This window comes from Ovis canadensis, chromosome 1 (assembly GCF_042477335.2).
Source record: "Ovis canadensis isolate MfBH-ARS-UI-01 breed Bighorn chromosome 1, ARS-UI_OviCan_v2, whole genome shotgun sequence".
In the NCBI taxonomy this organism is placed as follows: domain Eukaryota; kingdom Metazoa; phylum Chordata; class Mammalia; order Artiodactyla; family Bovidae; genus Ovis; species Ovis canadensis.
The window spans coordinates 267,286,293-267,310,043 of record NC_091245.1 but is presented as its reverse complement, the minus strand read 5'-3'; the positions used below and the strand labels follow the sequence as shown (position 1 = coordinate 267,310,043).

General features: G+C 56.2%; 2 protein-coding genes across 6 annotated transcripts in view; both read right to left on the bottom strand.

Annotated features, from left to right (window-relative positions):
- Positions 1-1,344: 1,344 nt before the first annotated feature.
- Positions 1,345-17,765, bottom strand: PWP2 (PWP2 small subunit processome component). Of its 3 annotated transcripts, XM_069581975.1 has the most exons (21): positions 17,684-17,765; positions 16,322-16,434; positions 15,311-15,405; positions 14,599-14,698; positions 13,873-14,016; positions 12,863-12,998; positions 12,483-12,706; positions 12,137-12,280; positions 10,580-10,650; positions 10,137-10,273; positions 9,676-9,824; positions 9,383-9,530; positions 8,962-9,112; positions 8,194-8,374; positions 7,127-7,274; positions 6,522-6,630; positions 5,985-6,050; positions 5,295-5,513; positions 4,996-5,146; positions 4,779-4,853; positions 1,345-4,631 (listed from the first exon to the last, which is right to left on the bottom strand). In XM_069581975.1, exons 1-21 carry the CDS (start codon positions 17,699-17,701, stop codon positions 4,454-4,456), a joined length of 2,757 nt encoding a protein of 918 aa, XP_069438076.1. In that variant the 5' UTR covers positions 17,702-17,765; the 3' UTR covers positions 1,345-4,453. The 3 variants fall into 3 exon arrangements, with proteins under 3 accessions (XP_069438076.1, XP_069438086.1, XP_069438079.1); XM_069581985.1 differs by lacking the exon at positions 14,599-14,698 and having other exon boundaries at positions 17,684-17,747; XM_069581978.1 differs by lacking the exons at positions 13,873-14,016; positions 14,599-14,698; positions 15,311-15,405 and having other exon boundaries at positions 17,684-17,746.
- Positions 17,766-19,019: 1,254 nt separating this feature from the next.
- Positions 19,020-23,751, bottom strand: part of TRAPPC10 (trafficking protein particle complex subunit 10) — a 78,362-nt gene continuing 73,630 nt past the window's right edge. For all 3 annotated transcript variants that reach the window (XM_069566392.1, XM_069566399.1, XM_069566406.1), the window contains 2 exons: positions 22,559-22,753; positions 19,020-22,251 (listed from right to left, as the gene is read on the bottom strand). In XM_069566392.1, the coding sequence (XP_069422493.1) occupies positions 22,013-22,251; positions 22,559-22,753 (434 nt within the window). In that variant the 3' untranslated portion in view covers positions 19,020-22,012. The remainder of the gene's footprint in view (positions 22,252-22,558; positions 22,754-23,751) is intronic.

Below are 23,751 nucleotides of genomic sequence, written 5' to 3'. Positions count from 1 at the left end.
CAGCCTTGATGTACTCCTTTCTCAATATGGAACCAGTCTGTTGTTTCATGTCCGATTTTAATTGTTGTTTCTTGACCTGTACACAGGTTTCTCAGGAGGCAGGTAAGGTGGTCTGGTATTTCCATCTCTTTAAGAATTTTCCAGTTTTTTGTGATCCACAGTCACCCCTGCAAACAGGCTTGGTTTTCTCTGTATCATTTCCTACCTCGTGGGCCTTGTAACTTACAGGGGTGGTTTTAGTCCATGCCTGTCTTTGGGTCATTCCTCAGTCTTGAGGGATGGAGGCAACCACTGCTTTAGCTGCCTCCTGTTGCTAAGGGGCATAGGCCTAGCAAGGGCTTGGGGAATAAAACAGTTTGATGATGGAGATATACACACTCTCGGGTATGCAAACTGGATGGTTGGAGGGACTGCTATCTACCGGCTCAGGGTTGACACAGGGGTTGACAAAGAGGAATAATCTGGTTGCCTGTGGCCTTAGGGAGACAAACTTGACATGAAAGTTAAGAATTACAGGCCCAAACAGAGGAATCAATCGTGCTGTAACTAAAGAAGTACCAGCGGATAAAGCTAATTTTACTCAAACTTACAGGAAGGTCCTTTATAGAACCCCATGCCTCCAGGACAGAATCAGCAGGGCTGTGTCCCCAGCTGCCCCGTTGGTATAGTTCCTTTCTGTCGTGGCCACTCATTGGGTGGTGGCCATGCACAGCAGCAGGTGTGGCAGCCACACAGACACCTTGTTCTGCCAGGAGAGAACTGAGGACTGCTCTATTCATCACCATGCTGTCTACACAGCTCTCCACGGTCTGTAGTCTAACCAGAGGCTGGTGTTTCAGCCAGTTCCTCCACTGAGGCGGGTAGATCTCTGATAGGCCCCCCTTCCCATGGTGAGCTCGTCCTGGGCTAAGCTGGCACCCGTGATCATCAACCCTGAGGCCTGCTCTGCCGGGGTCCAGCCCCAGTGGATCCAGGGTAATTCGAAGAGCGGATGGAGTCAGCGTCTAGGAAGGAACTTATTATAGATATAAAGAGAGATTAGGAGAAGACAGTAGGAAAATTAGTGGAGAAAAGAGGCTGATATTCCTTGGTTTACACGGAAAGCTAATAAAGTCTCAAGACAAGAAACTTGCACCATCTACATTAGGCCACAGGCGCCCGCTTGAATAGCGGAGGGTGCCCCCCCTTGGGCTCCCTCTCGTGTGGGTCTTAGAAGCCCGGGCAAATAAGTAGACACGGAGAGCCTCTGCGTTCCAAGGGATCGGCCTGAAAAAGAGAGGGAAGGAGGGAGAGGGAGAAAGAGAGAGAGTCGACATGGGGGGAGCCAGATTTCTGAGAAACTGGTCCGAGAAACTGGTCCATCCTTTATTTTCCAGGAAAGCTCTTTATACTTTTGGTTGTACATAGAGATCAATGGATAATACAAAGTCATGCAGGGTCGGCAGCCCTGACCCTTATCGAGACCAGGCTTTCTCTCTGCATACCTAGTTGTATACATAGGTCTTAGGTGATTTACATCATCTTCTGGCCAGGAGGCCAATAGCATTTTAATGGCCCTTTTCTGATAAGGGTCCGTCAACCAGAAAACTTATTTGCCCTAAAAGTGTTGTTCTTACTAAAGTCTGGTGCCACTCTCAGAAAACACTAATTAAGGTTACATTCTTACTTACATAGCAAGGACACAACAATTTATAACAAGGAAAGAGGAGTACAGTGATTTAAAACAAAGAGAAAATTCATTAACTCAAAAGTCTAGTATTGCTAACATCAAAACTACTATATTCTTTTTCTACATCCCAATTACATTGATTAATATCCTCTAGGTGCCTAAAAGATAAAGGATATGGAGGCCTGGCGACAGTCATTAACGCAACAATGAAAACCTACACCGATATAATTTTTAGCTCTTTAAAAAGGGGCTCTATAAGATGCTTTAACCTTTGTGCCTCTCGCGGTTGGGGGGCTATAACAATCACATGTGTAGTTGTAAAAATCTGGGTAAGCCTGTCAGGCAAGTTAGAGAGCCATCAAAGGGGTTTGATCTGAGACACTCCTTTTATATGCAGAAGACTGTTAACTGGAGCTCTAAGTTTTCCAGAGAAAGGTGGTAAGGGATAGCCCCTGTTGATGTCAGAAATATAGGTGAAAGGCATAATGCAGCAAGGCAGGCAGACTCTGGTTTTTGGGGCAGATGCACAAGCAGACCCAGCGAGGCTCCCTTAAGGCCCGACTCACCTTTGCCTGGCCCCTTAACCTCATGACCTTTGCCACAGGCGGGACTCCTTGTGCTGGCTCCCGGCACTGCTCCCTTTATATCTGCTCTCCTGGGTGAAAAATACTTGTCTCGGGATGACATGTTACAACCCTTGTGAGTTGGGCGCCACCTTCTGCTCGCTGTCACTCGTGCCAGTAGATGGAGACCAAGTTCAGTTCAGAAGCAAAGGGAAACTATTCTGTAACGATGAAGAGTGAGCAGTGTGAGCACGTACCAGAGCGCACAGGCTCGGCCCTGAAAGGCTGTAGGTGACGCTGCTTTGCAGTCTGCTCCCAGAGGGAGGGTTGGAGTTGTGGGTCAGGCTGGTCGAGGTGTCAGGCACAGTGACTTTACACTGGGAACTCTTTAAGTAATTCCTGTCTGGGGACCTGTTACACGTATTTTACTTGAACCCATGCCTCATACTCGATGGGCTCTTGGTAGCCAGCATGTTCTAAGGCTGCCCAGACAAGTTAGGAGCACCCTGGAAGGCTTGTCCATCTTTGGTTTGGGTCAGTTCCTTTGCTGACTCATTTTGGATCCCCCTCTGTGGAATAGATAACAAGCTGTAAGGTTAGTTTGCGGCTGGCACCCAATTGCTAGGGTGTCCTGGGTTGCGGATAATGGCAGGTCCGAGCTCTGTAGGGAGGCATTTAAGTACATCGTTAAGGGACCTGTCTAGTGGTGTGTGGGCTTTCCTAGTGGCTCTGGTGCAGAATCTGCCTGACAATAAGGGAAACATGGGTTCAATCACTGGTCCAGGAGGATCCCACTTGTCAGGGAGAAAGTAACCCCACATGCCCGAACTACTGAGCCTGCCTGCCTAGAGCTCGTGCTCTGCAGTAAGACAAGCCACCGCAGTGAGAAGCCTGCGCACAAGGAAGAGTGGCCCCGCTTGCCACTAGAGAAAGCCCACCTGCAATGAAGACCCAGTGCTGCCAAAAATAAACACACCAAAATCTGTAAAGACGAGAACTGTATAGCTGCATGTAATGGGGACGTCAAATTAACACAGGAATTTTGTTTCAGGAGAGATGTTGGGGCAGCCTCTAGAGGAAGGTCAAGGTTACATTACTCAGTCCTCTTCTGATTATTAGTGGGGGAGCCTGACCCCAAGATGGGCGTGGGAAGACACACCCTACACCGCTCTTCACTGCCTGCTGCTGTCGTGGCTTTTGACAGTAGATTCAGAGTATTTGTGTCCCAATCTTGGTGGGTGACAGCCACCAGCAGGGAGTGGGGAGACAAAGTTCTGTCCGAATTCTTTTTAGGACCACGGGGATAGCTTACAGATGAGTTATCTGTGTCTGAACATACACAACCATCCATGTGTTTATTTTATAGCTTAAGACCCAGTGATGGAAGAGGATCTGATAGATATTATATTTACAGAACACACACGTTTCACAAGCAGATAGGAGAGCCCCGCAAGGTGACACACCCGACAAGCAGGAGCCTGCCTGCTGCTCTTCCCAGTAACGTCCAGTGACTCCTGGCCATACCTCTGGAGACCTGCAGGCTGGGGCCTGTGTCCCGACCCTGGAGGCTGTCACTGCTGAGAGACCAGGCGCCTGGCTGTGGTCTGGACCACCCTCGTGGTGACCCTTCCTGATGGGCCTCGCGGAATGGAGTCCTCCTTGGAGCTGGCAAGCAGGTCCAACAAGTCTCCCTGGGAAGCCCATCCAGGCCCAGCCTTGGGGCTCCCAGGCCATCTCCAAACTCAGAGTCCAGCGATGCTCCTTGCTCCAACCCTGGGCAGGGAGATGGGGCTGGTGGCCAGGCTACCTGGCCAGCTCACCTGTTCGCCGGCATGGAGGTGCCAGCACAACAGTTACACCCAGGATGCATTACAAGCACTTTAAATTCAGAGATCAGCCTTAATACATATGTTTTAGAAATACATGTCTTTTTCATCCCTAAAATTATCAAAACTTTATATAAAAAATATAAAAATCCTCATACAAAGTTTGCATCTACACACATTGGCCCACTAGCCTCTCTGCAAGGTGTTTTCAACGGCAGCCGCTCCCGGGCCCTGAGTGCTGAGCCATGCCCACCGGGAACCCAACCCCGCGGCGGTGTTTGGTGCCTGCCGCGGAGCGAGTCCCGGGGCTGGGGCTCTGGCTCTCGGGACGGCTGCTCCCCGCGGTGGCGGCCCCTCCTCGCCCAGTGTCCCAACCAGAGCCGTGGGGTGCGGCCCTAGGCCAGCGGCCCGTCCGCGTGCCCAGGCCCTCCCCCGAGCAGGTGCAGACTGTCGTCGTCGTCCTCAGACGCGTCTGCCTCCTCCTCACTGCCCGGTGGCTCTGAGGGCCGCTTCAGGCCCCGCTGCTTCGAGACAGCCAGCGCGTACTGCAGGTTGTAGCGGTTCCAGTCACAGCTGTGAGGACACATGGGACTCGTGTCAGTGAGACCGACGCGGGGGCCCTTTGAGCCCAGGTCTGACAACATGGGGAGTGACCCTGGCTGGACCAGCTGGCGACAGTGAAAGCCCCCTTGCTCCCTCCCACCGGGAGACATCACATACAGTTTGGAGACATCATCCAAGTGGCGCTGAATGTTCTTCTGAAGGAACTGAACCACTGGCAGCAGTGTCCCCACTCTGGAAAAAGACGTTCCTCAGCGTGGGCTGCCACCCGAGGCCCCCGGGACCCGCTCCACGCTGTCCCCGGGTAAAGGCTGCCGCCCCCATCCCAGCCAGCGGCCCCAGTGATGGGAGTCCACGGAGAGTGGGCAGGGTGTACCTGGATTTCAGCTTCTGTCCATGCACCATGAGCAGTTTCTGAGTCCATATGAGGTAGAATTCTAAATGGCGAGATACTTCAAAGGATGAAGCTAAAAACTCCAACACCTTCTCCACGTACAAGTCGGGCAGGGAGGAGCTTATGACCTCAACTGTGAGGGAAGGACAGCCACACTCAGCCCACAAAGACCCCGTCAGGAGAGATGTGCTCACAGCTTGTGGCCTCTGCAAGTGCAGAACCGGCCAGCATGTGTCAACGCAGGCCCCTGGGGCGCCCCCGCTCCTCTGGCCCAGGCTCACTCTCGTCCCAGGGCACCGCCTCCAGGGTCTCCTGCAGCAGCTTCCTCTCGTTGAGCCGGAAGGCTAGGAGGATGGCCCTGGTGAAGTCCCGCTGGCGCAGCGCCACCCGGATCCGCACGGGGGTGACGCTGGTGTCCAGCTCGAACGGGTCAAAGAGCATCTGGGCATCCAAGGAGTAAATGAGGAGCCCCTCGGTGGTGGTGGCTGCCCAGCAGCGCCCTGCAACAAAAAGCAGACTTGAGAAAGTCTTCCTGAACATTTATTTCCACTTTCCCCCTTTTTTTGAAGCACAGGTCCTAAACACATCTGGGACCCCAAGTGAAAGTGTGGAGGGAGCCTGGGGATGCTGGCCCCTCAGGAAGGGGTGCCTGGGCCTCTGTTATGGCCCCTATGAACCCCAGCCACTAAGACCTTGTCCTGTCCCCGCCAAACACTCCAGGGGTTGGGGCGGGCGGGATGAAGCCCAAGGACGACACCACTGTGGTGGGGTGGGGGAGCTGCCTGCCTCCATGCCCCCACGCCAGGCACGTCTGCAGCCACATCTGCCCTCCAGCAAGGACACAGATGACATTGGACCCCAGGGGGACTGTGGTGCCCAGAGCTGGCCCCGGGAGCAGGGTGACAGGCCCAGAAGCCCATCGGGACCAAGCCCACCTCTCCCACCCTGATGACCCGAAGCCCAGGGCTCACCGGTGGGGGAGAAGCGGAGCGAAGTCACCCTGATCTCAGGTTTGAAGTGCCGGGAGCTCATGTCACCTGGGAACAGAGATTCCCCCTACTCAGAGGGCTGCACACACCTCAGCACCCCCCCACAGAGGGAGGTCCATGGTGCAGGGCCTCAGGTGCTGCTTCTCGGGTGCTGGCGGCCTCCACAGGCAAGCCCTCAGTGTAGACACTCCCGTGGGCTAGGGCCCAGCCTAGAGCAGACCCCTGCGCCTAGGGAGAGCCCCGCCCAGCCCAGGGCTGCCAGGCAGGGGAGGCCCTGCACTCCTGACACAAGGCTTTTTCTCTGGCCACATGGGGGCAGGTACTAGGAGCAAGGCACAGGGCTGGGCGCCAGCCAGACATCCAGCTGCTCACAGGGGGGCCCACCCAGGCCAGGTTCCTGGACATCAATCGCTATAGCCTCAACAAGGGAGCAAAGCTGCTATTACCCAGGAAAATGGCCAGGGAGCAGGACAGCCCGCCATGGCCTGGCTGCGGGACATGAGAGAACCCCCTGCTCACCTTTCTTCACACCCGGCAATGGTATGACAACCCCGCCCTCCTCCGCAGCATCTTGGTCAATGAGTGCCAGGTTGCCAAACTCCGTCATTTTCCTTCGGTTCAAAAATTCCTGAAGGGCGAAACCCAGACATCTCACTGTGGGAGGTGGGAAGGTGCACTCATCTGCCCCACCTCCCCCTGCATCACCAACATGGGGCCCAGTTCTGCCTGGAACCCACACGGGACACAGGGAGCCCGAGACAAGACAGCCCGGGGCCACAGTCAGGCCTGAAGAGGGCGGGTTCTCGTAACTCAACGTCTGAACAGAGGGTGTGCGAGAGCCTGCATGGGAGACGCACGTGGGGAGCCTCTGCTGCCACTTGCCTCAGCCTGTCCTGGGGACATGATGAGAATATTCCAGCCCCAACACCTCGGAGGGGTGGGCTGCAGCCGCACAGAGAAGCCCCTCACCTGGCACGAGGGCCAGGACAGGTGAACCCAGGCGAGCACACCTGTCTGGAGGGTCCCCAGGTTGCCTGCGGGGCTAGGGTGTGAGGAGGCCTCCAGGTGAGGCCAGACAGCTCTGGGGACCACGGAGCCCTGCAGCGCCCCCGGAGCTCACACACCTCCATGGCGTCCAATGACAGGTTGCAGGAGATCTCGAACTTCTTCCTGAGAATCTGCTCCCTGACGTGATAGATGCACACGAACTTGGACATCCCTCCCGCCAGGATGCTCTGGCCATCCGCAGAGTAGCACAGAGTGGTGAAGGCCCTGGGCAGAGGGCATGCGGGCTTAGTCACCATCCAGAGGGCAAATGGCATGCGCCTCCGGCCCCTCCAGGGCTCCATCCCAAACCCTGCAGCCCCGTCACCCGGCTCCCTGTGGGCAGCACGACCCCTGGAGGAGGTCAAGGACCGCAGCGCTGCGTCAGGGCGCTTCCAACTGAAGTGAGCACGGAGACGGGTCAGCCCGCCCACCACCCCCAGAGCGGCCACGGACAGGACCAGAGCTCAGGCCTGCGCTGCCCTGGCTGGCTCCCAGGACTTGGACTGCAACCTGGGGTTTGGCAAAGGATTCTTAGGTATGACACAAAGAGCTCTAGTGACCAAAAAAAAACAAGTGGGGCTTTGTCACAGTTAAAATCGTTTGTGCTTCACATTAACATCCTTGAGAGAAAGTGGAGACGAGCGACTGGGGGAGGAGGTATCTGCTGATTGTGTATTTGATGAGGCCTCATCTCAAGTCTGCAGAGAGCCCTTGCAACTCGGCACCACAGACACACACCCATTAACACAGCCCACACATGACGCCCTGTCAGCTGATGAGCAGATGCCCAGGAACACCAGCGCACGGGGGATGCCAAGCCCCAGGCATGGCTATACCGCCCTGCCCCCCCGCAGCACAGCTGTGACTGTAAACCAGAGTAAAGAGCACTGCTCATGACGTGGGGAGACTAGAAGCCGCTGCCCTGGATGGGCGTAAACTGTGCAGGCTCTGAAAGATGGCCTGCAGGGCAGCAGACTGCCAGGGATGCACCCTGGACCTGATAACAGGACCCACAAACACTTATCTTCGGGGTGTGAGAACACGGACACCTGTTAACCCACATGGACCCCAGGACAACCTGCTCCCTCTGAGGTCCCAGCCACGGAGCCCCCAGGCTTCGGGACACACCCCACTGGGCACTCACTTCCCCTTGGCTGAGTGCTTGGCGGTGATCTTGTCCAGCTCCTTCCGGCCCGTCTTGAGGTCATGTCTGCCCTCGATGGAGCCCGTCTGTACTGCATTCTCAGGGTCCCAGAAGGTGATCTGTGCGTTCAGTGTGGCCACGGCCAGCTCAGCACCATCAGGGCGAAAGGTCACGGCCAGAGCTAAGAAGAGACGTGTAATCAGGGCCGGGGAAAACCCTGGGCTCCAGCCATTGGGCAACTCTGCCCTGCCCTCATCCTGGCACCCTGAGGGTCTGGGGGCCGCAGGACCCACACAAGCATGACCAAGCTGGGCAGCCTGGTGACAGAGTCTGGGCAGGAGGTGCCATGCGGAGGCCGTGAGTAGGCTAGAAACAGACTAGCTGGAGGCAGGGTCAGTACAGGGGCCCCGAGAAGATGCAGGGCCCAATAGCTAAAAGTCTGAATCAGACCCGTGTGGGGTAGCAGATAGCCTAGACCACCGCAGAGACTGAGAGCCCGGGGCCGACAACTGGGTTTTGTGAAGGCTGGGCAGCGGCAGGCGGCAGGGTAGGGCCTCACTCCCAGGAACGGGAGGGAAGTCAGCTGCAGCAGGGCCCTCACTCGCTCGCTCTGCTGGGGAGCCCGATGCCAAGCCACACGGCTGTGCTGCCAACCCCCACAGCCTACGAAACTCTGGGGCCACCAGTCCTGACAGCCCATGCACTCGGGACCCTGGGTTTACCCAAGCATGTGACTAAGACAGAGCCTTTCCCCTGGGTGCCACTCACCGTCAGAAGTGAGGGCCAGCGTCTCTGTGGTCCTCCAGCTGTCCGCCATGTCCCACAGACGCACCGTCCTGTCCCAGGAGGCACTGGCCAGGACCGACTTCATGGGGTTGAAACACAGTCCACTGATGGGCCCCTCGTGGCCAGACAAAACCTGTGGCCATTCAGAAGAGAGCTCTGAGGACCTGAGACCCTCAGGGGCCCTCCACCCCGGGGCTGAGCTCGCCTGCTGGATGCTGGTGTGCAGAGGCCACGGGCCCTGGGCTGGGGGTGAAGGAACCCCACCTTGGTTGGGCCAGGGAGTGGAGCCTGCCAGGAAATGTATGTAAACGGTGCCACCTCTGCTGGACGTGACCCCTATCCCCACTCTTCTCGCTAGGCCCCCTCCCTGCACCCTGGCTCCTCCCAGACTTGTGGCCCTTACATCAAGCAGCCGGCCCGTCTGCATGGACCAGATGAAGACCTCGAAAGAGTCCTGTGCTCCGGCAGAGACGATCTCCCCGCTCGAGTCCACAGCCACGCAGGAGAACTGGGTGGGGCGTGGGGATGTGAAGGTGCGGAAGTTCCGGTACCTGTGGGCGGACAGCCCAGTTGGGACAGTTCTGGGGTCACATGCCCTCAGTCGTGTCTTCCTGACAAGCCCGACCCCTTGACCTTGCTCTCACAGCCCAGAGCTCAGGGGGACCCTGAAGAGCCAAGGTCCCCGCAGGAAGTCACCTGTGAAGATCAAAGGCGCGCACAGTCCCGTCCATGGAGGAGGTCACGATGACGTAGCCAGTGGTGGTGAAGGTCACGCCGGTGACCCCACTTGAGTGCTCCGTGAAAGTGACAAAGCAGAAGCCGCTGAGGGTGTTCCACACCTTGACCTGAGCAGGGAGGCTACGGCTCAGGACAGCCCATGTGGGTGCCCTGGTGAGTGAGGACTAGGGGCTGCAGGGGGCCTCCCATGTCAGAGCAGCTGCCGGCAGCACGGCCCCGAGCCATGTATGGAAAATCAAGTCAGGAAGGGAAACACAGTACAAGGCTCTTCGTTCCGACACTGGCGAGCCTGTGAACAGCTTCTTAGGAGCCCGGGGGGTTCCTTGCTATCGGGGCAGACCACCAGTGTGGCACCCCCCAGCCGGTCAGCAGAACAGAGACAGGAGGGGCGCCCCCCCGACGCGACACAGCCAGCCCACCTTGCCGTCGTCCCCACCGGTCACGATGTGCTGCCCGTCGGGGGAGTAGGCCAGGGACACCATGCTGTTGAAGTGGCCCTGCTGCTTGAGCACGTAGGACTCGCTCTGCCACTCCCACACCAGCAGCTGGCCCAGGCCTGCGGGGCACACAGGACCACGCGTGACCCCTGCTTCCTGACCGGGCCTGAACACGGGGACCCAGAGCGGAGATGCTGCCTCCCACATCGCCCCCAGAGGCCGGGGCCACAGGCTAAGCATTTTAGGTGGCAACGGGACTCAGACTCGGAGGAGCCTCTGTTCTCAAGGTTTCATCAGCTGCTTCTTCACAGTGAGCCAGCGGCCTGCCAGCCTGGCCCCGGAGCCTCGGGAGCGAGCTGGGGCAGGGCAGGCTTCCCAGGGAGGAGGAGGTCCACTCAGGTCACCTCACAAACCCAGGCACCAACCTGAGCAGCCAAAGGCGATCCAGTCCCCAGAGCTGTTGATGGCGACGGATGCAACCCTCTGATCCGAGATGCTGGGGAGACACACAGGACCCGGTCAGCACAGCAAGGCCTCCGTCCCCACCCCAGGGTGGCTGCACAAGCCAGGACGGGGCCAGGTCTCCTGGCTGGCGGCACCCACCTCCTCCCCACCCGGTTACTGTGTTTACTTCACTCAGAACAACAGAAAACCCAGAGCTTCTGCACCCCATGTTCAAAAACTCAGAGCTTGTGGCTTCATGAAACCAACACTTCGGTTTCCTCTATACTCTGAAGATACAGGAGGGAAAATGAAAACGGAAGATAGGAACAGCATGACCGGCACACACCTCCCCGTGACTAGGGGTGGGAGCGGCACGTCTGAGATGGAGGGTGGCACAGCACCCCAAGCCCCTCAACCCAGGACAGAGGTGAAGATGGGTGTTCGGGAAGCCAACCATGCAGCCGGTCGGGCCTCCTGATCCCTCCATGGCCCTCAGTCCTGGCAGCCATGGTGTGGCTTCCACCCACCCTGCCTGGCTGGTGGACGGAGAGCTCACATGTACACACGACCACCCACACAGGTACATGACTGTACACACACATGTGTACACAACAGCACACACAGGTACATGACTGTACACACATGCATGTACACAACACACACAGGTACACGACCGCACACACACAGGTACACGACAGCACACACAGGTACACAACGGCACACACAGGTACATGACCACACACAGGTACATTACGGCACACACAGGTACATGACCACACACACACAGGTACGTGACTACACACACACAGGTACACGACGGCACACACAGGTACATGACGGCACACACAGGTACATGACCACACACACACAGGTACACGACAGCACACACAGGTACATGACCACACACATACAGGTACATGACCCCACACACACACAGGCACATGACAGCACACACAGGTACATGGCTGTACACACAGGTACATGGCTGTACACACATGCATGTACACAACGGCACACACAGGTACATTATGGCACACACACGTACATGACGGCACACACAGGTACATGACCACACACACACAGGTACATGACCACACACACATAGGTACATGACGGCACACACAGGTACATTACGGCACACACAGGTACATGACCACACACACACAGGTACATGACTGTACACACACAGGTACACGACGGCACACACAGGTACATGACTGTACACACAGGTACATGGCTGTACACACATGCATGTACACAACAACTCACACAGGTACACGACCGCACACACAGGTACACAACGGCACACACAGGTACATTACGGCACACACATGTACATGACCACGCACACACAGGTACATGACCACACACACACAGGTACACGACCGCACACACAGGTACATTACGGCACACACAGGTACATGACCACACACACACAGGTACATGACCACACACACACAGGTACACGACCGCACACACAGGTACATGACCACACACACAGGTGTACACTACTGCCCACACACAGCAGAGGTGCTGACCTCAGCGAGTGGATAAGGTTGAACTCTGGGAGCTCGTGAAGGTGGAAGATTCCAGAAGCAAAACCAGTGACCAAGAGGTGGACCTTCTTGTGATATGCAGCAGCCGTCAGATTGTTAAAATCTCCTTCTTTGTTGAAAAAGTACCTAAACAGACAGGGACACAAGAACTGTGGGAGAGGGACCAGAGAGCCTGGCTGGTCCCACACCCCCACCCCAGCCTCCGCCCTGGCCCCCCGGGGCAGGTGGAGACCCCAGCCCCCAAGGGCAGGCGGGGGACAGCAGGTTGGTGCTGCCCTGCAGTGCCCCCGGTCCTCACCCCCCGCCCCGGTGCAGGATGGGCACCTACTTGGCCAGCCGCGAGTACTTCACTTTCCCCTGCTGCTCCTCGGCGGCCGGCGTGGCCTTCCCGCGGACGGTGGTCTCCCTCTCTGCCCCTTCCTCCTCTTCCTCCTCCTCCTCCCTCTGCAGCAGGTCTGCCTTCCAGCCTGGGGGGGCCTTCAGCCTCAGGCCCTCAGGAAGGGTGTCACACTGCCACACGCACAGGGCGCCGTCCTGGCTGAGCGTGTACAGCTGCAGAGGAAGACGTGTGAGCCCGGGTGGGTTCCGCAACCCCCAGCCCACACCCACCCAGGCTGTGGGGACAAGAACGTGGGCCGGTGCAGCCGAAGCCTGCCTGGCCCCCACGGCCCCTGTGTCCCCAGGGGAGGGGCTGTGATGGGGACGTACGTCCAGGCTGCTGGCCTCGAAGAAGCAGGCCACGATGGCATCCTTGTGTCCCCCCAGTGCGTAGTAGATGAGGTTGTCCCAGCGCTCGGCCCCAAACACCCACGTGGACATGTCTCTGCTCCCGACTGCAAAGCACCTGGGGACAGGGGGCCACAGCTCGGCCTGGGTTCGCGGGCGTCCACCTTCCAGCATCCCGGGGCACAGGGGTGACGCCCAAGGTCGGCTCGGGTCTGCGTCCGCCCTGGGCGGGGGCTGGGTCCACCTGCGGTTCTCCCAGGGCCAGGAGTCTCACTGCACGTGTGTCGCTGCCCCTCGTTGCAAAACAGTCTCTCCCCTTGGCCCACGGGGGCCCAAGGACCGACCCCTGAGCCCAACGGAGGGCCGCCTTGGGGACCCTGTGCCTCCCACCTCCCTGACCCCAGTTGGAGCCAACTGTGCTCTTGGCAGGAGGAATGCCAGATGTCAGCCCAGGCCATGCAGAGGGCACGACTTCTTGGCTGTGGCAGCCCACAGACCACCAGCATCTCCCACAGACACAGTGTGAGCCTGGGGCTGTTCCTGCACTGCGGCCCAGAGAACGTGGGAAGAGTCGGCCTGGTCTAGAAAGTGGCAGCCACCCCCAGCCACGCCCCCTGGCTCCCTCCCCTCGCACCCTGAACGCAGGGCAGCAGACACAGCCCCAGGACGCCTTTGGGACAGTTGCCCAGAGCACTGCCTGGGCAGCCAGCCTGGGAGACACTGCCAGCGCTCCCGCCGCCCACGGCTGCCATGGAGGCTGGGCCACAGCGCGCTGGCTTGGGCCGTCCTCACCCTGGGCCATGCTTCGCTCTGCTTTCCAGTGACCAGGGTCAGCAGACCTGACTCAGACTCAGGCCTGCGTCCAACCCTCACGAGAGGCTTGTGACAGGCCATTTGAAAAAGAGCTGGGGATGTGACAAGTCACCCCACATGATCAGACACTCCACAGGTGCCCCTTCAGGCCCCTCCTATGTCCAGCACCCCTGCCTCACCGGGAGTCATCCGTCCAGTCAATGCATGTGGTCTCGTCATATGGCCCAAAATAGGTTTTGTCCAGGACGAATGCGTTGAATTCCCGCTTCCTCCCAGGGGCATGGTACATCTGAGCAATGTTGCCTTTGGTGACGACGAATTTCCTGCCGTAGAAACGGTGTCGTCAACATCGGACACCAGGGCAGGTCCTGAGCCCGAGGCCAGCTTCCCACAGGAGGCAAACCTGCGTGGGGCCCTAAGCCTCACCCTGCCTCTCACGGGCCCCAAGTTCCCTCTCCTCTGGGTGGACAGTTGGGGAAGAAGTGGACGGACTCTAGGTCACGCCACACTTTTGCCCTGGGGCAGACACCCCTTCAGGCCCTCCCACCAGTCTGGGAGATGGTCGCCAAGGTTAGGGCAAACTCGGACAGCCCCGGTCCAGGACGCCCTCTACTGTGTTTCAGCTGGGGCTCACAGCTGATCACTGGAGCGCCTCCTCCCCAACACGGCCAGGCTGGCCCAGGTGTGAGCAACCCGAGATCGAGCCCCCTTTCCTGCAGTCCAAGAACAGGCCAGGTCTGGCCCCGTTGTCCTCATGGTGGACGTCGGGGCCAGGGGCCTGTACCACCCAACACCAAGGCTCCCTCATGGCTCAGGGGCTGTCTGTGGCTCGGATCATGGGCCATCCGAGCCCAGCACATGAGTAATGCAGCTCCATGGCTCCCACCCCGTCCGCAGATGCGTACCTGCCATCGGGGGAGAAGGAGACGCTGTGCACAGCACCCTTGAAGTGGAAGCGGTGCAGCACAGACCTGCAGACCAGGCTGACCAGCAGCGCATCGCCCCCTGTGGGGAGGGAGCAGACTGAGGGCCAGGCTGGCCAGCAGCGCACCACCCCCTGTGGGGAGGGAGCAGACTGAGGGCCAGGCTGGCCAGCAGCGCACCACCCCCTGTGGGGAGGGAGCAGACTGAGGGCCAGGCTGGCCAGCAGCGCACCACCCCCTGTGGGGAGGGAGCAGACTGAGGGCCAGGGTGACCAGCAGTGCACCACCCCGTGGGGAGGGAGCAGACTGAGGGCCAGGCTGGCCAGCAGCGCACCACCCGCTGTGGGGAGGGAGCAGACTGAGGGCCAGGGTGACCAGCAGCGCACCACCCCGTGGGGAGGGAGCAGACTGAGGGCCAGGCTGGCCAGCAGCGCACCGCCCCCTGTGGGAAGGGAGAGCAGACTGAAGCCCTGCACACAGCGTGCACACACTAGGCCCTGCCTGGGCCCTGCACTGTGGGCAGCACACTGCCAGGAAGGATGCCTCACATGCCCACCCGAGTCCCACCCAGGCCCAGATACAGAAGCAACCGAGGCAGTGGAGGGACTGTGTGGGCCTCGACCCCCAAGGGTCTCAGTGTTGGCCTCTAGTCATCTGGACACCACCACACCTGGCCCCCTGTCGAGGTGGTTACCTTCATCAACAATGATGGCCAGGCGGCCGTCCGGGGACAGCCCCACACACTTGATGTTGTAGCGAGTGGCCAGGGGCAGGGTGTTGGACTTGTTGCTGGGAGACAAAAACCAAAGCTGAGCCACTACACTCACGTCATCGGGGGTGGGGGTGGCGGCGGGGGCAGACCAGCCTGCACCAGCAACCCTCACCCCTGCACAAAACACATAAAAACCTTACAAATGCGTTTTGAACATGTCAGTTCTGCTTCTAGGGCCTCATACCAAGAGGACCTGCAAATATACAGTCAGGAAACCGGAAATGACCAAGCTGCCCGATAAGAGGGTAAGCCCAGGGACAGCACGCCCCGTAAGGCCTTCTGCAGGAATGAGAAAAATGTGGAGTCGTGGGAAACTAAGTAAAGATAAGTAGCCACTGGGTCACACTCTAATTCTGTCCTTTATCGTATCACTTTCCATTGCTTCTTCAGCAGCCACGGGGCCTCGACCTTGGAGTGCCCCTGCCACACATCACTTAAACAGTTGACACCAGCAATGACCTGCCAGGAACTGGCCCTGGGTGCACCCTGCACTTCAGGAAACAACTCACAAGCACAGCAGATACTGTGGCCCCATCTTATTGATGAAAAAAACTGAGGCCTGCAGAGATCCAAGCAGCCTCTGCAACAGGAGGGTCTCACCCAGGTCACACGTCTGAGCCAAGTGAGTGCTCAGTGGAGACAGTGAACCTGAGCATGCTGGCCAGGCAGCAGTCTAGGGCTGGTCCCATACCCAGGCACCCTCTACCAGATACTTCAGCCAAGTGATACAACCTCAAGACACAGGGTCCAGTGGAGAGGTCAGAAGGGAGAAACCAGGACCCCTACAGCCAGTCCTGTTGCTGATCCATTGGCACTGCGTGAATCTGCAGGCCCCTCCTGGGCTGTCTTAAGTAAAAGCTGTGCTTTAGGCAGGTGAGGAAAAAGCTGTTTTTACAAGGATCACTATTGCTAAGATCATTTTAGCATACTTACTTTTTCAAGTCGAACACAGTAACTCTGTTTCCCACAGGGCTGATAACTGAATTCCCATCACAGGTAAAATTTAAGTTTCCACACCGATAGACTGTCCCCAGCAAATTTGAAAACTGAAAAGAAAACAAAACTGTCTCTATAATATAAAGAAAATACAACTCTTGGAAACCACGAAGCGAGGCTTCTGGTCAAGGAGATGGTGCAGACTCTCGCAGTCTTCCTGATTATTCCCAGGGTCCCTCGAGCCACCCTCCTCCTCCCAGGACAGTTTCTGGGCACCTCTCAGTCCAGCCCTGAGCAAGACAGAATACATAAGCCCAGTCCCCAGGGGCTGTGAGCTTCCGCTGGGGTAGACAAAGGGCAGGGTCAGCGCAGGGAAGCCTCCAGACAAGAGGCGTCTGCTGGAGGGAGGGGGGAACAGGACCCGTGCTGCAGGAAGAGAACTGCTGATGGAACAGCTTTCCGACTGCAGGTGGGGTTCAAGGCTTCCTGAACAGGGTAATCTGCCGGCAGCCGATCCGTTCAATCATTCATTCAACCATCAACCACTTGCAGGTCCCACGACCTGCGTGTGGGCCACTGAGACAGGAAGGATCGCCAAGGAGCATCTGGAGCTGCAGGCGGCAGGGCCCTGGGAACCCCAGGAGGCTACGGGAGACTGGAGGGCCGGGGATGGACGGCACACCGAGAGGAGCTGGATAGGGGAGGGTGGGGTCACAGTGGGGGAGCATTCTAAGCTGGAAGACCAGAATGGGTAGGGGCAGCCTGGGTGTGGGGTGGACCTGAGGAAGCTCCCGCTGAGGCTAGGGCCAGGCCAAGCCTGGGACATGAGGAGCTGGGACCTGACAGAGAGAGAAAGGCTGGAAACGACGAACCTGCGGAGGAACAGCCTTCAGGGCAGTGGCAGCAGCAGGCAGGGCCGCGCAAACGCTCACGGCTCCAGACACACAGGTGGCCCGCTGTGCCAAGGGGACCGAGACGCGGGGACGATGCAGAAGCGCGTCCAGCGAGCTCGGCACCCGGCTCCCGCCCTCTGCCCCCGCGTCCTCCCCACGTCGCGAGCTGCGGAGCCTGGGAACCAGGACTTCCGTCCGGGCTGGCCTCCGCTGCCCCGCTCGGATCTCGGCGTGACCCGCTCTTAGCGCTCCTGCCCTTTTCGTCCGCGCGCGCCGCTCCGTCCCAGTCCGGGGCTCTGCGACCCCGGGCCGGGCCTGTCTCAGGCTGCCGGGTGAGGAGCCGGTCGGTGGTGCCTGACCCAATCAACCCAGGCTCGGCTCCCTGACCCTGAGGGAGCAGTCTAGAGGAGAGACTCCATCCGGACCCCGAGTTAAGAACCCCTCACCACCCCTGGCCCGCGCTCACCCTGTATGCGAACTTCATCCCGGCAGCCACACGTGTGTTGCTTGCAGTCTCTGCGCCCCGCCCCTCGGCTCGCAGCAAGCACTTCCGGGATGGGAGCGCCGCCACGCGCCACAGCGCCCCCTGGAGGCCTGGAGGAGCGGCGCGGCCCGAGGTGGGGTCCCTGCAGGCCGACCCCGCCCCCAAGGGTGGTTTCCCGGCTGCCGGTCCAGCCCCGGAGGCGAAACCCCACCCAGCGGCCCCTCCCCAAAGCGCAGGTTCTTTGCAGCCAGTACGGTCCCAAGGCGCAGCCCCAGCCCCCTGCTCTGCACCCCGCAGGTCAGGCTCAGGTCCTCTTGGGCTCGGGGTGGCTTGCCCGGCTGCTTTGACAAACCATTCCAACACCATGGAGGGCGAGATCTGATCAGATCGTCCAATCCGACGCTTATTTGTTTAAAAGCTCTAGGTTAAGGGGGGCGGGGGGGGGGGGCGCAAAACAGCAAGACTAAGTAAATGGAAAACCTTTTCCGAAGAAAAGAAATTGTATTAGTGAAGATACCAAATGTGACTGAGGCAGCTACCTTGTCAGACTGTTGTTCAGGGGCTGCAACCCACTGGACTGTAGCCTGCTAGGCTCCTCTGTCCTCCAACTACCTCCCAGAAATTGCTCAAATTCATGTCCATTGAATCGGTGATGCTATCTAACCGTCTCTTCCTCCACCACCCCTTCTCCTGCCCTCAACCTTTCCCAGCATCAGGGTCTTTTCCATGGGTCAGCTCTTCACAAAAGGAGGCCAAAACACTGGAGCTTCAGCTTCAGCATCAGTCCTTCCAATGAATATTCAGGGTTGATTCCCTTTAGGATTGACTGCATCGATCTCCTTGCACTCTAAGATGTCAAACTGTAGGATGGCAAATATGTCTACAAAAAACCTCAAAAACTCTCTAGACTCAGATGTCTTACTTCTAGTGTGCTATTGGGCATTAAGGGGCTTCCCTGGTGGCTCAGCAGTCAAGAATCTACCTGCCACTGCAGGAGAGAGAGGCTGCATCCCCGAGTCGGGAAAATCTCCTAGAGGAGGAAATGTCAACCTACTCTAGTATTCCTCCCTAAAAAATCCCATGGACAGAGGGGCCCGACAGGTTATATAGTCCACAGGGTCGCAAGGGTCAGAAACGACCTAGCAGCTAAACAACAAATGGGCAGTAAGTTGTGAAAAACAATCCCTAATGCTACCCCCCAAAGAATTAATGTTTAGTAGTCAGGAACAAGGATTAGGGAAAGAAAACAAGAATATTCCTTTTTTTACACACTCAATTTTCACACGCCACAGGATAGAATGAAGTCCAAGACAGCAGGTTTCTTCTTAAAATGTGTATTTTCAGAATTATAATGCTTACATTTTAAACAGTCTTAATACAATGGCTTTAGTCTAACAATATATTACAGAATAATGTGAAAAATGACTTTCATAGTAAACTATGAAAATGGAGTTAATACCTGCAGTATCAAAGTCACCAACTTGTCACCTTTTCCAGCCGCAGAACGCTAGCAAACCATCTTGACCACACTCTCAGGTCTTACAGCCTGGTGCACAGGGTGAATACATTTAGAGAAAGGGGCATTTTCATGAAAGTCAGATTTTAAAATCACATAGGATTTCTTTTAAAGATTACAGTTGACAGTAAAACATTTAGATCAGGTTAGTTTGTTGTTTTATAAAAAGTAGTACAAGTTTTCATTTCATATACACACCTGGAGTGTTTAACTTCATTTTGTAACTCAGTTTTATTTTAAACACTATTAGAATTGACTAGAAGCCTCTGTGTCTTTTCTCCACCAACTCTGGGATACCCAGACCCCATCACCTAAGACCAGTATGGGAACCTGGCCCATGAGAGGCTGAGCTGATAATGGAGTTGCAGGTAGAAGTCATTTTCAGATTAAATACAAGAATTTCCACATTAAAACAAGAAGAGTTATAATTTTTCCAGTCATAGGAGACCCTATGAAATTCACCAAAATTATAACTTATTTCCTTTTCCACTTGCTAGTATTTACATCTTCCACAGATATCTGTAAAATGGCTGCATACTGTTTCTCAGGATGTACATTTGATACCTGGCTTTACAATTGTTCAACAGCTGCTACATTTTTACCTACAAAACCAGCTTGTCTCACATAAGCCTTATTTTAAACACAACAAAAACTCAGTTACAGCCTTTTAGACTAAAAAAAAAAAAAGTTTGAGGTGACACTCTTCATTTATGTTAAAAAAAAAATAACAATAGAGGTACCCACGTAACTTAGATTGAAAAGATCTTCTTGGGTAATCAAGGAAAAAAATAAACCTGTGATTAAATTTCATGTCAGTCAGTTTTCAGACATAAGAAACCACCATGGACACTTTGTACTTCCACTTCATTTTTTCCCTTCTGAATATGTATGTAATTAGAGAATTTCATAGTGGAATCAGAACCCAGTGCAAAAGTGAACTGGGTATCGGGAAGCACGGACCCATATCCCACTCCGGAAGGTCACACATGGAGGGTGCCGCCCTGGACTCCTGAGGCTCACCATGCAGATGGGTGAGAGGCTTTTCCAACACAATCAAGTCTCAAAGATCTCTTCATTCACTGGGCTTGGCGGATCTGTAGGGCAATCACCGATTTTTACAATAAAGCAAACTCATGTTAGAAACTGTTAACTACCATTAGATTCTGAGGTTCTAATCTGCTTAGTTTATTAGCTTTAAACTGCACATAAAGAAGGTAAATTTCTAAAAAATTTAATTAAATGTACCGGTATTTATCTTCTTTGTACATTTCTCTAATTTCTATAAATGAAAACCAGGGGAGCAAGGATCACCACCTTTATTTGTTAAACAAGCTGGAAGACCATATACTGAAGAGACTGTGATGCTCTGCTTTCTGTTCATTTTGCCCTGTGCCTTCTTGCCCCCAGGCCACCAGGAGGTGACAGCCAGGGACAGCGGTGGCTGCAGAAGCCTCCTTTTTCTCTAAGGCTCACACATTTGAGGTTATTCGTGAGGTCCCACCCTCTGCTGGACCAACTACACTCACTTGCATTAATCTGGTCAGGTTCAATTCCAAGCACACTTTCCCAATGAATTAAGAGTTCTCTATTTCATATGTACAAAAATACATCGCTTTGGAGAGCTGGAAAAGGTTTAATACATACAACACTTATTTACAAGCTGTGACTTTCACACCAATAAAAACAAACACACATTTATTTTGTCCTTGATTTTTGGTGCAACTTATACATAAACATCAGTTAGTATGTACTTTTAAAAATAATAAATCAACCATATGTACAATTAAATGTACAACCTAAAGCAAATTAACCCATTTGTATGGTACGACTGCCATGTCGTAGGCAGGAGAGTAATAGTCCAAGACTCTCACCCTCATACAACCAGACCAGAAATACGCTGAGAAGACCCCTCTAATCGTCATTTAAATGGAACCTCTTAATTTCTGAGACTTAAGGTGCAAAAGAAAAATACTGATTATACAGTAACAATTACATGTAAAGACTCGAAAGGTCAGAGAAAAACACAACATATTAACCCCACATATAAAATGATAATTAAAATAAATATATATTTAATTCCAAGTGCCTATGATACCTAATCCACATGGGGGGAGAGGGGAGGAAGGGCTCCAGAAACATTTATGCCTAAATCATCTCAGTGCCGAGTGGTTTCTCATGCCCTGGCCTAGTCTTTAAGTACCTTTAAAACGGCTACAGCTGTCGGATGCTCCAGGCCCTCCCAGTCTGACGTCCCAAGGCACAGAAGGGGTTTTTATTCCCTCCTCACCCCCAACCCCCCTGCCCAGAGAGGGAGTTATTCTAGAAAAGCGCAACTAGATGACCTGGGGTAAAGGGCTGTGCTTTCCTCCTGAGGAGACACACAAGCCCGCCTGGCCCAGAAACTGGGCAGCCATGTGGCAGAAAGGCATACGCGTCACTAACAAGCCCACAGGGCCTGTGTGTCCACCTGAAAGACACCGGCTTCAGGTGAAGACTGGCAGATGACAGGCTGCTCAGGCGAGTGGGCTCCAGAAAGCTCTCCAGGGAGCAGGGAGGAGGAGGGAAGTGGTGGGGCTCTGGGCAAACCTGGAGGACATCACGGGGCAGGGGGAGGAAGTTAACAGCCTCTGACACCCCGGGTGATATGAACAACCAGCTGAGCACGGGGACTTCTCTGACGCTCCCACGGCCAGGCAGAGTCCACACAAGGCAGGTTAGAGCTAGAAGGCTACCATCGAGTCAGGATCCTTCCGGCGCACACATGCCCGGCCCGGGGACTGTGTGAGCCCTGTGCGTCATGTGACGCTGACTTCGAGGACGTGGTCGTCTTTGCTGGGGATGACCAGGACCTGCGTGCCCGCACTCGAGTTGAAGGCCTGGCCGGGGGGCAGTGCTCGGAGCCGGGGCATCGGCAGGCCTTTGTGCTCGCTGCTGGCAGCTGAGTGCACACTGCCCCTGCTCTTGACGCTGCTGCTGTCCAGCTGGTCATCCACGTGCTTGTCCACCGACAGGCTGTCATTTTCTATCCAGCTATCTGCAAAACGAACAGGAAGTGAGACAGAGGCTGCCCTGCGGTGGCCTCTCCCCACCCCGGGGAGCTGCCCGCCTCCCGAGCCGCCCTTCAAGGCACAAGGATGTCAACAGCCACCACGCCTTTGGAGAGATCCCAGTACACAGGTCCCGGGTGGATCACCCTCGGGAGCAGGGGCCCAGGACGAGTGACCCTGACCAAGTGTTTGGTATTAGAGCACCCTGGTTCCGAGTGTGGGGCTGCTGAACAGCACAGAGCTGCCACACACCCTGTGCCGAGGGCGTGCTGCGTCCGTTACCAGGGTCCCTACCCGCGTCCAGCTGTGAGGACTGTGCAGAGTGGTGGGGGAGGTACTTGAATAGCCTGACGTCGGGGAGCGGCAGGTAGCCCGCAAAGAGCGGCATCACCTCCATGTGGACTCGGTGCGTGGCCTGGGCCGTCACGGGCATGGAGATGACTCCGGAGCTCTTCCCGCACACTGCCCAGTTGCTGCTGTTGTCCACAACTGAAACAAAGAGGGAAAGCGCCATGTTTACCCGGAAAGGGCCTCCAGGGTTCACACAAAAGAGGCGGCGGCCAGTCCACGCTCCAGAGTGACGTCCAGAAGTGGGGGCCTGTCCCATATCTTGGTGCCCTGGAGTTGCATCTCAAAGTAGAACACCTCTGACCAAGAAAGGAAGCTGCAGGCTGGCTACACGGGGGAAGATGGCTTCTTTCTCCTCACTTTCGTCAGTGAGCAGAGTCAAAGCTGCCTTGAAAGCCCCTTGAAAATGCAGTGTAACCTGCCACCCAGCACCGCGAAGGCAGCACCAGGAGTGAGGACAGGGTCGGGCACTGGTTCCTCCGTTATGCGTGGTACTGACCAGCACATCTGATCCCACCTCTGCTGCTCACATCAGCCCCCAATGGTTTGGGAAGAAAAGGTACACGTGAAGCACAGAGCTCCTCTTCGGGAACCATGGGGAGGCCGCACACACGGCAGGTGCTGCTAGGGACGCTATGAGACCATGACTGTGATGTAACTCAGTGCGAGTCAAACACTGGACTGAGCAGTCACCCACGGGCAAGGAGGGCAGGATCCTCGTCGGCTCAACAAAGGCCGATGAGGAAGGAGGGGCAGCAGAGGGCAAGCTGCCCGCAGCTGAGGCCGTGCAGAGGCCAAAGCGGCACCGGGGAGGGACATACTGGAGCGACGGTTCGCAGAGCTGGCCCTCGGGGCGCCCCTGAGGGCACCTGTCCGTTCCTCACTGTGCTGGCGCGCCCTCTGGCGGGAAGCCCGCAGGCCTGAGCGCTGGCAGGGCCACTGGCACTCGGAGCAGAGGCGCCGTGTCCCCCACCGCTACAGACTGCAGAGGAGAAACTGCTGCTGTCAGTCACAGATGCTCTGCACGCAACAGTCAAAATCCAGTCAATTCAACCCTTTCGGACATGTCCTTTTTTTAACTTTAATTCTGAGATGATGACACACTCACAAGAAGTTGCAAAATAGTAGAGAGGTCCACG

Excerpts from the sequence above, each read along its gene's own strand:
- PWP2 (XM_069581975.1), bottom strand. Across the intron at positions 10,651-12,136 it reads AACCTTATCCACTCGCTGAG|CATCTCGGATCAGAGGGTTG; the intron begins GTCAGCACCTCT and ends GTGTCTCCCCAG. Across the intron at positions 9,531-9,675 it reads CGCGCCTTTGATCTTCACAG|GTACCGGAACTTCCGCACCT; the intron begins GTGACTTCCTGC and ends GTCCGCCCACAG.